The sequence below is a fragment of the Tinamus guttatus genome, unplaced genomic scaffold (genome assembly GCF_059628265.1).
Source record: "Tinamus guttatus ecotype Peru unplaced genomic scaffold, ASM5962826v1 Tinamus_guttatus_pri_ptg000389l, whole genome shotgun sequence".
Lineage (NCBI taxonomy): Eukaryota > Metazoa > Chordata > Aves > Tinamiformes > Tinamidae > Tinamus > Tinamus guttatus.
In genome coordinates, this window is record NW_028288923.1 from 3367536 (window position 1) to 3380480 (window position 12945).

Here is a 12945-nt window from a genome sequence, read left to right on the forward strand (position 1 = left end):
AGGCCGGCCTGTCAGCGTAAGCCGTACGGCAATCTCTGTTCTTACTAAGAGAGGAGGTTTCTTAATAAGAGTGGCACAGGCATCTCTAGCACTGCGACCTTGAAGCTCATTTAAACCACTTAGTATCTTCTACAGTTGAGGTCAATAAAAATCAGATTCTACGGAGAAAAAAAAAAAAAAGAAACAAGACAAACGCCTGTTTGAATCAAGCAGGGGAAGTGACTAAAAGTTGCATCCCGTATTGTCGTTAATGGCATGTACTTTGTCAGTGTTGACAGACTGAGAGTACAGGGATTTCAAGAGGAAAACTGAGCTGTGAATTAGGCACTACTGTAAATGTTAAATACAAGGGTTATGGAGCACGGGCTCCCGATTTTCCCTGGGATATGAGCAATATCTCCTGAAGCCCCATCCTTAATCCCCATAGCTGGTGTCTGCCCACTGGCATGTGAAGCAAAAGAGAGAAAACACCTGCAAAGGATCAGGTCGGAGCGGTGGCACCCGGGACAGCTGCCGGGCTGGCACACGCATGGATTGGGATGGAGCCGAAGAGCCCCGGGAAGGGCAGCCGTGTCCCCCGGGGCCACCCCGGCCCCGCACGGAAGCAGGGAGCACCCCGGGAACAGGGCACGCTGCTCGCAAAAATCAAAACATACCTTTTTATTTTGGCCTCAGGTGACAGGGATTTTCACATCACCGTTGTAGAAGATTCTCTCGGGTACCTAATTTAGTAAATATATTAAAATAAACCATTATTAAAAGGAATTTTTAACATTGGAAAACATGTCTGTTGTGCCACTATTGTACAGAACAGGACTTTTTATAATTCAGATGCTGAATTAAGCTTAGAAGGTCTCTGGTATGCTGCATCTGAGTGCAGAAGAATTTAACACAATTTAAAATGAAGCATTTTTACATTGCACTTCTACTCTTTCCTTAGCATGAATAACAGTAGAATCTTACTTATCAATTACCTTAGAAAACATATATTTTTGCCTCAGCAGTGATTATCACCTTCTAAGACACGAAAGCATGTAGCTTTTTGTATTTTTTCTTAATGATTATTATTAGCAGTGCTAATGTAATTGGCACAATAATAATCAATTTCCATGCACACTCCATTATTTTTCAGACAGTAGTTTAATAACAGAAGCAGAGCTGTCATTTCTCCCTGCGGTTACTCACACTGTACAAATTCATACTGTCAACATATATTTAAAATCTAATTTAAAAAACTCAACATAGTTAGAATGAATCTTTGTACAATAAGTGAGATAAGTCAGTGAGTCAATCTATGTTTCCTTAATAGGGGTATTTTGTTGTATCCCTTATATTTAACTTTCTCTCACTGTGTGTGTGTATATATATCTACACACATATATATTTTCTATAAACTGCCTGCAGGAATGCTTCAACTTCATCCATATATTGTCAGAGTACGGCGTAATCAGAGCAAGAATAAAACACAAGTCTCATCTTTTTAATAAAAAGAAGCAAGACAAACTGATGGGGCTCTTTTTTTCAGCATTTCGCTTCCAGAACAGCTCTGCAGCTTTTCAGGAAGCCCGCTGCGCATTTTGTGCCAGCTAAATTATCCTTCCTGCATGTACAGTGCCCTTTTGGCACGGCACGGGAAGGTATGGCATATTTAAATACTCCCCGCGTGTCTCTCCAAACAATGCTGCTTGCAGGGGGGGTCGACATTCCATCATTTTCCCCACGAAACGCTCGGCCTGCGCGTCCCTGCGTGCGGACGGACGCACACACCGACGCTCATGGACACCCCGGCTCCCCTCCCAGGGATTCTGGAGAAGGGAAAGCTGCTTTAAACGCAGTGCTTGGCGTGCTGCCCGGGGTCTCTTAAAGCAAAGGACTCCGGGAGACCTTTGGCGTCCTTCTCCTGGAGGTGACCCGGGCTTGCACAGCGCGCTCCCATCCTCGGCCGGGAGCAGGCGTTCCCACGCCTTGCCCCGTGCAGCAGCATCCCAAAAGGGACACTTTGGGACCGCCAGCTTGTATCACTCCTGCCCTGTGAGGGGACAGCAAAACCGCAGCAGCTCAGGCACGGCAGACGGCACCGAGGCTGCTCGCATCGGCCAGGCGCGTGGATCCCTCTAGCAGGTTTATTTAGCTGTAGTTTATTAATAAGGAAAGAATCTAAGAAACTGACAGCACCAAGGCAGCCAGAGACACTAAGCAGATTTATTAATTTAAGAAGGCTGATAACTCTGCTTTAGTTTATCTGACAGAGTTGGTGCAAGGGAGTTTTATTTTAATAACTTTTCTGCTCTGTACTGTGTACTATTTTAAAAGGATTTTACAAGGAAGGAAGCTGAAAGGCTGTGCTCAGTCTGTAGACTGTATCTAGTAGGACATGAATATAGTATTTTAAACAGATTTGGTGGTGCAATATCTCCTCCTCTACAATGACTTTGCAGGAGGAAACCTTATGGAAAGCAAAATCTGTTCACCCTATGCCACAAAACAGTGAATCGCGTTGCAGACACCAGCATCTCTTCCTACATACTAACATGCTTTCATCAGTGAATTTGGAAGCAGTTAAGTTTCTGGGGGAAAAAAAAAAAAAAAAAAAAAAAAAAAAAAAAACGAAGAAGCTGCTGGATCCTGTTTAGCTCATTACTTGTGAGCTAATTTTCATCACTGCTTATGTTTCACTGCAACAGCTCCAAATGCTGGAGGGAGCAGAGCTGTTGCAGCCGAGAGCAGCGCGGCTTTGGAAGCTGATACCAGCAAAACTGATTCTTACCCCATCCCCTTCGCATCCTGATACCGAGGCCAGGCCCAGGATGGGTGTTTTAGCATGGGGGCAGCCGGCTCCTGGCTGCGGAAGGGGGAATCTCCCTGCTTTCCTTTAGAAAGGGCATTAAGCTTAACTGCATACACATGCTCAGAGAGACACCCAAATAGATTTGGGAAACTCAACCTTGGAAAAGCTTCGGCGCTTCTCGCCACTTCAGTTTGTTTAAAATTCATGAAATGTAAATCCCTTCCCCACCCCCCCAGCCCTGCTCCCTGCAGATACCTTGGGGCCTGATCCAAAGCCTCATTAAAAAGTGCGGCCTTTGATTTCTGTGGGCTTTAGAGCAGACTCCAGGTGAGCACAGGTGAGAGAGGAGAGGAGGGAAAAGGGAAAGAAAAGAAAGGAAAAGAAAAGAAAGGGAAAGAAAGGGAAAGAAAGGGAAAGAAAAGAAAGGGAAAGAAAAGAAAGGGAAAGAAAAGAAAAGAAAAGAAAAGAAAAGAAAAGAAAAGAAAAGAAAAGAAAAGAAAAGAAAAGAAAAGAAAAGAAAAGAAAAGAAAAGAAAAGAAAAGAAAAGAAAAGAAAAGAAAAGAAAAGAGAAAAGAAAAAAGAAAAGAGAAAAAAGGAAAGAGGGATTGCAAACCAAGCATCAGCAGAAGAGGCTCTCTGGACATACCTAGGGTGGTCAGTCAAGAGGAGGCCGCTGGGTGACACAGGCCAGGCTCGGGTGCCTGGACGGATCCTTTAGCTACGGACAGCTCCGGGAACCCGGACGGACAAGCAGACAACCCCCACGGGAAGCGGCCCACGGAGCTCGGCGGGGCCGGGCCAGGCCGGGCCTGGGACCCGGTGTGGGCCCGGGGCTGGGCCGGGCCGCCCTGCTCCACGGCCCCGGGCAGCTGCTGCTCCTGGCTCCAGCTCCTGCACTGCGGGGACAGGGGTCCCCAGAGAGGTGGCATCTTGGTCAGGACGTCCCAGCCCTGCTCCCCCAGATCAGGCGGGGAGCGGGATGTGCCAGACCCTGTTGATACCCCGTGATCCCGGTGCCCCCATGGCCACCCCGGCCTTCCCAGTGTCCCCATGGCCGCTCAGGCCTGCCCGGCGCTTGTTCCATGCTGAAAACCGAAGGGGAGGGAAGCAGCGCGGGGTGTTGGGCCTCACGGCCTCTGTCCGCAGTCATTAACATTTTTGCTTCACAGGGGGAAAAGCCACCGAGAACATTGTACAGGGCTGGGCTTTTCTACAAATTAACACTTGAGAGGCACCCAGGACACTCCATTCTCTAACCCCGCCGGAAACTTAAACATACTGCTCAGTTTGTTGTTCTTTAGGTGCGTTTTCTATTTTTTTTTCTTTTTCTTTCCTGTGGGGTGCAGAAATCCTGCTTTTAGCAAACTTCTGGCCCTGCTTGGACTGCTTCTCTGTGAGACATCTCCCAGGGATGCACACAAAAAGCAAAGGGAACCGTGTCACCAAGTCCACAGGGCTGGGGACAGACCCAGCGAGGCAGGGCCAGCCCTATCCCTGCACATTGCCCTGCTGTGTCACGAAGTGCCCGGGTTTCAAAGACAGATAAAAAAAAAAAAAAGAAAAAAAAAATTAAGTGGGTACAGCAACACTGAAAACGATCATTTCAATGAGAGATAAGATAGAAGCAGCTCGCATCGGGAGCACGTAGACGTTACCGTGCTGTGTCGGGTCAACCCGATAGCGTGGCAGATAGCGGGGCTGCACGGCAGAGCTGTAGTTACACACGGGCAGCCCAGCCGAGCGCCGGTCCCTGTCCTCTCAGCTCTTCATTTGAGAAGTTCAGTCGTAGCCTGGACTATTTTTTGCACTGTGTTGGTTTAGGGCTCACAAACGCGAATGCACTCACCCCTCGAGGAGTGACAAACGCTATTCGCGATCCTCCCCCGCAATTTCAGGCAGTCGAGAATTAAATGCGGCACGGCGTGCAGGAGTTTAATCTATTGATTTGTAGCTACGGTGCCCGGGAAAAAAAAAAGGAAAAAGAAAAAAAGAAAAAAACTCATTGGAAGAGTGTTAAAAGCACAAAGTGGCCAAGCTGGGCTCCCCTCCGCGTGGTGCTGGCACCCAGCGAGCGCCCGGGACGGAGCTGAAGTATTTGACCAGAGACAGCTCGAGTATGTGTGTGCCTACACCCCGGATTGCTTTGTGTCCTGCCTAAGCAAACAGAATATATCACACTCTCCATAGCTACCCCTGGAATGCCCCAGCCGTGCGGCAGGCACCGACTGCACGCTGCTTGCAGAGGTTTTCAGAGCGGGAGAGAAGACACTTGGTAAAAACCTCAGTTCCTAGCGTTGAAGTGTGCAGGCTGCTTCTTTTTTTCTTCTATTTTCTTTTTTTTTCCCCCTGCATGAAATTTTAAATTCAGCCATCCAAACAGGTGTCAGAAACAGTGGGTCCATTTAGCTCCTATGATGATCTGAGTAATAAATACAGAGGATTTCCTTTCAATGCAGCACATACTGAAATGACACCAATGTAGTTCTGGCATCTGAGCAGATAATTCTGATATATGCATCATTTCCTCCCTAAATCCAGGAAGCAGCTACACTCTGTATCTGATATTAGTATATTATGTCAAATAGAAATTGGTATTAAAATTATGAATGATTCTAGATCAAGAACTTCCTACACACTACACAGGGGGAGGGGGAGGAAACAGCTGCACAGAAGCTTTCAGAAAGGAAAGGAGAAAAGAGGTGGGAAAGTTCATTTTTTAAACTTAAAATCTGCTGCCATGTTTTGGTGGGGGGGAGGAACGGGTACCCTCCAAGTCGCGTTTTGACTCTGTTTGGGCCTTTTTGTTTGAAAAGGGGGAAGAGGCCTTTTGAATAAATGGCAGCTTTTGTAAGGGGGGATGCCCGGCTTTCTGCAGCATGCAGTTGATGGAGAGATAAAACTGGCAGCCAGGACATGGATATTCCTCTCCCTGTCTTCCCCCCGGTGCGGTCCAGCAGCTCCTCAGACTCGGAGAGGAGCCCAGGGCAGAGCACGAGGGTGCGCAGGGCTAGGGAGGAGCTGGGGCGCAAGCCAAGGGCCGCTCGCTGCTCGCTCCTCTCCCGGCACATGGAAGCTCTTTGCGGGCACTCAGTAAATGAGAAGGGGCCAGGATGCTGCCGGGGTTCAGACCACGCACACCTCGGGGTGGGCAACGCCTGGACCGAGCAGGGTTCCTGCCGTGGGAAGCGGATGCAGACGCAGGAGCAGCAGCATCCTGCCCCTCTTCAAAGCCCGCGGGGGTCTTGCCTCCCGGTTCAGCGGGAGCGGGATGGGGCTGGCGTCAGGAGGCTGTGGGAGCGGAGCGCTTCCAGGTGGGACCTGCCGCAAGCAGCCGGGCTGAGAGTCCCCACAGCCACTCTGCTGCGCCGAACGCCACAGCGTGCTCCTTTTGCTTTTTGCCCTTTTTCCTTCAATTGGAAAGTTTCAGGCTGAAACTCAAATGCAGCCTAAAGCAAGCCATAATAATTATTATTTTTTAATTTGCAAAAGGAGATTGCACTGTATAACAATGACAAAAACCTAGGAGACGGGCGGGCCTTTTCTCTCCTCCTGAGTAGGGTGTGCAGTGGGAAACTTCCCTCTCGCATGCTATTTCTAGGAAGGATTTCTCTTACCTCTGCTCATACATCCCCCCCACTAAAGAGGATACTTAGGGGAGGCTGCAGTGCTCCTCATGCTCCATGCCACTCCCCGAAGATGCCCTGCGCTTTTAAAACACTAGTAGTGCTCTCAAGCTTGCTGTGAGGAATCCCGGTGCCGGGAGCCACACGGGGTTACAGAGCTTCCCCCCAAAAGACTGGGGCTCCGTCCAAAGCAGCAGCCGAGCCTGGGGGTGATCCCCCTCGAAAAGCAGGCTCGGGGCCGGCTCGGTTCGCCGGGCGGAGCAGGGAACTGCAGGCCGGGAAGCGCGAAGCCCCATCTTTACGAGCGGAGATAACCCTCCTGTGGGCCAATAGCAGCCCGTTTACCCACCGATTACACATTAACCAGAAAGTGGGACGCGAATTAACCAGGACCTGGAGCTTGAACCATTACTCAAGCCGTGGTGCAACAGGAGGTCAGATGCCAAAGGGCGTCTCGCGGCCTGTGCCGCCCGTCCTGGGGCCCCTCTGCAGCTGGGATCTTCCTAAAGCCACCAGTGCCCAGGAGGGACCAGGAGGAGGGTCCCGTTCGCGGGGGCCGCAGGGAGACCCCACGTCTCCAGCATGGAACCTCTGGGGCGGCTGCTTAGCGCAAGCAGCTTCCCAAAGTTGGAGGAAGTCCCTCGGATTCTGGTTTTCCCTCCTTGCTCCTCAGCTCACGCTAGACTTCCTAAGGCCTGTAGCAAGGAAAAAAAAAGAAAAAAAAAAAAGGGCAGAAAAGCAAAGAAAATCATGGGGCAAAAAAAGAAAAAGAAAAGATGAGGTGCAGCGGGGAAGCACGGGAAAGGAGGCACTGTGCACCCAAACGGCAAGACCCCCTCTGGTCTAGCGTTGCGTGGCTCGGTGCCGAGGCGGACGCAGTGACAGCTCCTGCGCCAAGGTGTGAAGCCTTCCCCTTCCCTCCGGCCCAGCAGAAAGCCACGAGAACACGAGGCCGCGCCGTGTCGGCCGGGCCGCGAGCGGAGCTCCCCGCCGAGACCGCCCCGGGCCCGGCAGCGTGATCCCCGCACAGCAACCACGGCCAGGGCCATCCCGAGACGTCAGCACGAGCACGGGAAGCTCCCCTGCCTGAGCGAGAACGCGCTCCTAGCGGGTGACAACTCTGCATTGTGCACAAAACTAGCCTGGTCCTGCTCCCCTGCGGCACACGGCGAGCCCAGCTCGCGCCTCGGCAGTGCCCGCTGCCGGGCCGGGCGCTGCTCCTGCTCCGCAGGCAGCGCGCGCCAAACTGCACACTAAGAAACCGAGTACAGAATCAAAAAAAAATGCAGTTTATTATTGTAGATTATTCTCTCTTTTGATATAACCATAGAGTTGAAAATGAAAGAAAAGCACATAGGAACATCACACGTGGTTAGTTAGTAACTCAAGATATAAAACAATTTTGCACAGCAAAATATGTAAAAGAAAAAGTAACTGACAAGATTTTTTTATATTTATTGTGGTAAGATTTACTTTCCATTTTTTTTTAAAAGACAGGATATCAGTCCCTGAAAATAAAATTTACTGATTATTGCCTTTAAAACTGTGGAATTTTTGAAGTTACAGAAAATCCAGTTCTGCACCACAATACAACTGTAAAAAAATCTGCATCATTTTAAAACTGTGCAGTAATGCCATGTTTGTAACTGCATAAATTGTATTAGCGTTCTAAACAGGTTTGTAATTTTTTTTGTATTATATGCTTGCAGGTTATATCTTAGTGCAATTCAGTCCCAAATACTTCAATTTTGAAAAAAAAAAAAAACAAAAACAAAAAAAAATCAAAAAACCCCCACATACATTTTGAATGTAAAATACCCCTATAGATATAAACAGGGGTGCCTCCCCCTTTTAATACTTTGGTTTTCAAATACAGTCAGTGGTATAGCAAGGACTACATATACCCAACTTATATTTAAGTTGCAAGCACATGCTGCATAAACTACTTTTTAAAACAGTCCCGTTGCAAATTCTACCCCCCTTTACATCACGACAGTAAACAATTTAGTGCATCAATCTTTAAAAAAAAAAAAAAAAAAAAAAACCTACATCTAAACAGACCTAACTCTTTCGAATTTATCTATAACATTCCTTTATCTGTAGCATACATTTTAACTGGGCTAACAGATGACAGAAACTAGAATTAAATTATATACTAGGAACCCAGAGCATTCCACATTTGACAATGACCAAATGCAAAAGGAAAAAAAAAATGGGGCAGATCACTTAAACTTATTTTTCAGACTGTTTTAGGCAACAGCATGATTTCAATGTCCCCCTCAAGTGGGATGTGAATTTTGTTTTTGAACATCTGTCCAAAGTTCTTTTTGCATTTTGGAAATTTTTGCCACATTAGGTTATCAAAATCCATTCTGGCATGTTTTCTAAGAGGGAATGCTTCAGTGCATTTAAAAGGAAGTCTGAAGTTTTGAGTAACTCAAAGCAGTTTTAGAGCAGATGCAAACTTTAATGGGGAGGAAGAGGAGGAGGAAGATCAAAGGTTGCACTTTTTTGCTTTCAACTCAAAAAAGTGATGAGGCAATAAAACAAAAGGATGAATGCCATGCCATAATAGTCTCCAAAAGTCCATTTCCAAGCAAAAGAAAAAAAAAATAATTATACCATACATGACCAGCATGCAGGGTTTTTTATTAATATAATGTCTCTTTTTCATAGTCTTTTGAAACAGTTAATAGTTCATTGTTGCTAAGACAAAATAGCAAGCGTAATGCATGAGATGAGTATGGGATTCTAATGGCAGACTAAAGTCTCACGTTTGGCAGATTACGGCCAAAACTCACATGAACACACCGAAGGTTGATGCAGGCTTGATTTTGGCAGGTTGATCTAGGTATACCTCTAGTTTTGCACAACAACGCTAAAAACTGATGGAACTCAGCAAGCTGGAGTCTAAAAATTACACATTGTTTTTGTATTTTTTCTTTTTGTTTTCTTTTTGTGTTTTTTATTTCTTTTTCTTTTTGCAAAGCTCAAATCTCATATGAAGAACTCAGGATGGCAAAAAAAAAAAATCTGACTTTTTTGGACACAGCAAGCTCAAAAGAAAAAAAAACTCATGAACTTAAAAATATATATATATAATGTGGATGGCAGGTTTCAAAGAAGAGCAAGCTTCATATGAAGAACCAAGTTGGTGGCGAGTTGGATCGTTTAAATTTAAAAAAAAAAAAAAACAGCAAGCCCCCACAAAAAATAACAATAATAATAATAAACAGAAAAGAAACTCATGTAGAACTTGAGGTTGGCCAACAAGCTGCCAGCCCACCTTAAAAAAAAAAAAAAGAAAAACAAACCCAAAAAGCAACTTTGTTTTAAAATTGTTTTGAGTTTTTGAGTTTTTTTTTTAGGAAAAAAAAAAGGCAATACAAGGTGGCAAGCTGGGTTGTCGCTCTAGCAAAGCCCCCAACAACAACTCACACGGAGAACTTTTAGGTAAGGTGGCAAGGCTGTGGGCACTCACATGAAAAACTCTGGAGAGGAGGGGTTGTCGCTGCTCGATCCGTTTTCTCTGAAGCCGTTGCTGACCAGCTTCTCGTACTTTTCCTTGTAGGCGTCCCTCTCCCGGACCAGCCTGGAGATCTCCTGCTTTAGGTGCTCCACTTGCTGCAGCAGCTGGTTCTTCTCGGACTCGAGGACGTGCCGCTGCTGGACCCTCTTGAAGCGGCACGACTGGGCATAGCCCCTGTTTTTGAGGGTCCTCCTCTTCTGCTTGAGGCGGATCACCTCCTCCTTGCTGACGCCGCGCAGCTGCCGGTTCAGCTCGCGCACCGACATGGTCACCAGCTGCTCGTCCGAGAAGCGCTCGTCGAAGTGGAGCCCCCCGCCGCCGCCGGGGCCGTGGTGCGGCGGGTGGTGCAGCCCCGCGGCGCCCCCCGAGCCGCCGGCCGCCGACGACGAGGATGAGGAGGACGAGGAGGAGGAGGGCGGCGCGGCGGGCGGCGGCGCCGCCGCGTGCGGGTGGCCGCCCGGCGCGGAGGCCGAGGCGGCGGCGCCGTGGTGCGGGTGCGCGTGGTGGTGGTGGTGGTGGTGGTGGTAGTGCGGCCCCGCGCCGCCCTGCGCCGCCGCCGCCGCGATCACGGCCGACACGACGGCGGCCGCCGAGCCCATGTCGTCGGCGGGCACGGCGGCGGCGGCGCCGGAGAGCTGCTGCCCTCTAGCATAGCCATCGAAGGCGGCGGGCAGCGGGTGGTGGCTGCTGTTGATGAGCGCCTCCACGGCGTCCTCCGGGCTGAAGGCGAGCGCCTCGGGGTTGAGCTGCTGCGGGTAGCCCGTCATCCAGTAGTAGTCTTCCAGGTGGCTCTTGTGGTCCGTGCCCGAGCCCGGGCTGGGCGCCGAGAAGCTGGGCGAGGGCGGCACGGAGCTGCAGGGCGTGCTCATCGGCGTGGAGGAGAGCGAGCCGCCCGCGATCAGGCGGCCGCACTGGCTGATAATGCGGTCGGTCTCCACCGGCTCCTTTTTCACTTCAAACTTCATCAGATCGAAGTCATTAACATATTCCATGGCCAGGGGACTGGTGGGCAGGTCGGAGTTGCTCATTGCCAGTTCTGATGCCATCCTTTTGCTGCTCGCAGTCCTCCAGAAAGGGTGCGCGCCGGCAGCGAGGGGAGCGCTCTGAGTTGCCGCCGGGTGAGCCAGCTTGGGGTCTTGCGGTGTCGGGGCTCGTGCGCTCTCTCCTGCCTCCGCCTCGCTCCGCCAGCCCCTCGCAGCCTCCGCTCCAATTTGCACCGCCGGATTTTTTTTCCTCTCTCGGTTATCCTTTGCAGAGTCTACGGTGCTGCTGATGCATCAGAGCGAGTAGCTCTTTCTATTCGCCTTTTGCATGAAGGTTTTTTTTTTTTTCTTCTCTCCCTCCTCTCTCTCTCTTTTGCAGCTTGCAAACTGCAGCTGGAACTGTTAGCTGTTGTTGCCGCGAGTAAATCTTTCCCTTTTTGTTTGGTTTTTCTTTTTTTTTTGCTTTTTGCTGTGTTATTTTAACACTTCATGGTGTCTTTCCTCCGGTCTTTTCCGTGCAAAGTGCAGAGCGAGAAGAGAGGTTCATCGAGGAGAAAAAAAAAAAAAAGGAGGAGGAGGGAAAAGAGACCGAAAAAAAAAATCAAAGTCAATATCGCGACCAAAATAATAATAATTAAAAAAGAGAGAGAAAAAAAAAACTCAACCCCAAAGCTACAGCAAGAAGATGAAAAATATTTTAAAGGTTTCATCCAGCAGGAGAGTTTAAAAGCATTGCTGAGTTTTATAGCAGTCGTGACGTCAGCTTTCAAATGGGAAATTGACTCGGCGCGCCGGCCAATGGGCTGCGCCGCTCGCGGCCCTCATTAGCATAATAGTATAGAAACAAGGAAAGTTTTGGGCGCTGTCAATCAGCGCGATCAGCTGACTGTCAGCTGGGAGAGCCCTTAACTCCTGCCTGCCCGGGCGGCGCGGGTTGGCCGGAACGGATCGGCCCGGATCGGCCCGGCCTGGCCCGGCCCGCGGGGCGCTGCAGTCCGGCCCAGTTTCGCTCCGCGCCTCTCCGCGCCGCCGCGGAGCGATCGGGGCCGACACGAGGAGCGGGAGCTGCCGCGGCGCCCGGTGAGACGGCGCGGGGATGGGCGCGGGGATGGGCGCGGGGGAGCCTCGCTGCGCCACGGGGGGGAGGGGGTCCCGCAGCCCGGCGCCCCGCGGCCGCCGTTAGCCCAGGGCTGAGCCGTGCCCGGCGCCGGTAGCTGCCCGGACCCCAGCCCCGCTCGCCGGGGCCCGCGCTGCCCCCCGGCCCGCATCGCTAAGGGATGCCCCGAACCCGCCGGGCTTCCCCCTCCCCTCCCCCCCGCCGCGCTAATTATTTTAATACCCTCAGAAGTAATTCTATTTACTTTAACCTCCCCCCCGCCCCGCTTCGCCTCGCACGGGGGGAAGGAGGAGGGGAGGCGCGGGCCGGGGGGCGCGGAGCCGCAGCCGGCGGAGCGCGGAGCTCGGCGCGGCTCCGTGCGAACCTCCACAGCGCCACCTCTCGTCGGAAGGGCGGCGCGAGGCGGGCGCCGCGGAGCCGGCCGGGACGCGCCGTCGGGGCAGCCCCGGGCGCTGCTGCGGCCCCCGGCCCGGCCCGGGGCAGCCCCGGCCCCGCGGGCTGCGGAGCCGCCGGGCTCGTGTTTCGTTTTTTTCTTTTTTTTTTTCCGACCAGGCTTTATGGCAATATCGATAGAATTAAAAGTTACTTGTAATTCCGTGATAAATGAGATGTCTCCCGTAAGTAAGATTAAGTGCGGGGCTATAAAGTTGTTTATCTGAAAAGTAATTCTCAGGAACCTGACTTCTGACACTTGGTCATATATTAAACCGGCATCTTGAACGTTGTACTTCAAATCCTTCCCCGCTCCCCTCGCCCCGTCTCTTCCTCCTTGCAGTTTGCTATTTATAACTGCGTGCAGGGTATGGATTTGTAGGTGCAGGCGAGTCTCTGGGTAATTTTTCACCAGCTGTGAAAATCATCATTTGCAATAGTGAAAGAACCTCTGCTTAGGAAATAGCACTTGG

The 12945-nt window shown here is 50.4% G+C and overlaps 1 protein-coding gene across 2 annotated transcripts in view; it reads right to left on the reverse strand.

The window, feature by feature from the left end:
- Nucleotides 1-11846, reverse strand: part of MAF (MAF bZIP transcription factor) — a 163071-nt gene extending 151225 nt beyond the window's left edge. The window contains exons 1-2 of one of the 2 annotated variants that reach the window (XM_088530846.1): nucleotides 9893-11846; nucleotides 657-722 (exon numbers count right to left, since the gene is read on the reverse strand). In XM_088530846.1, the coding sequence (XP_088386972.1) occupies nucleotides 689-722; nucleotides 9893-10986 (1128 nt within the window). In that variant the 5' untranslated portion in view covers nucleotides 10987-11846 and the 3' untranslated portion in view covers nucleotides 657-688. The remainder of the gene's footprint in view (nucleotides 1-656; nucleotides 723-9892) is intronic. The other variant, XM_088530847.1, reaches the window with a different exon arrangement.
- Between the last annotated feature and the right edge of the window lie 1099 nt (nucleotides 11847-12945).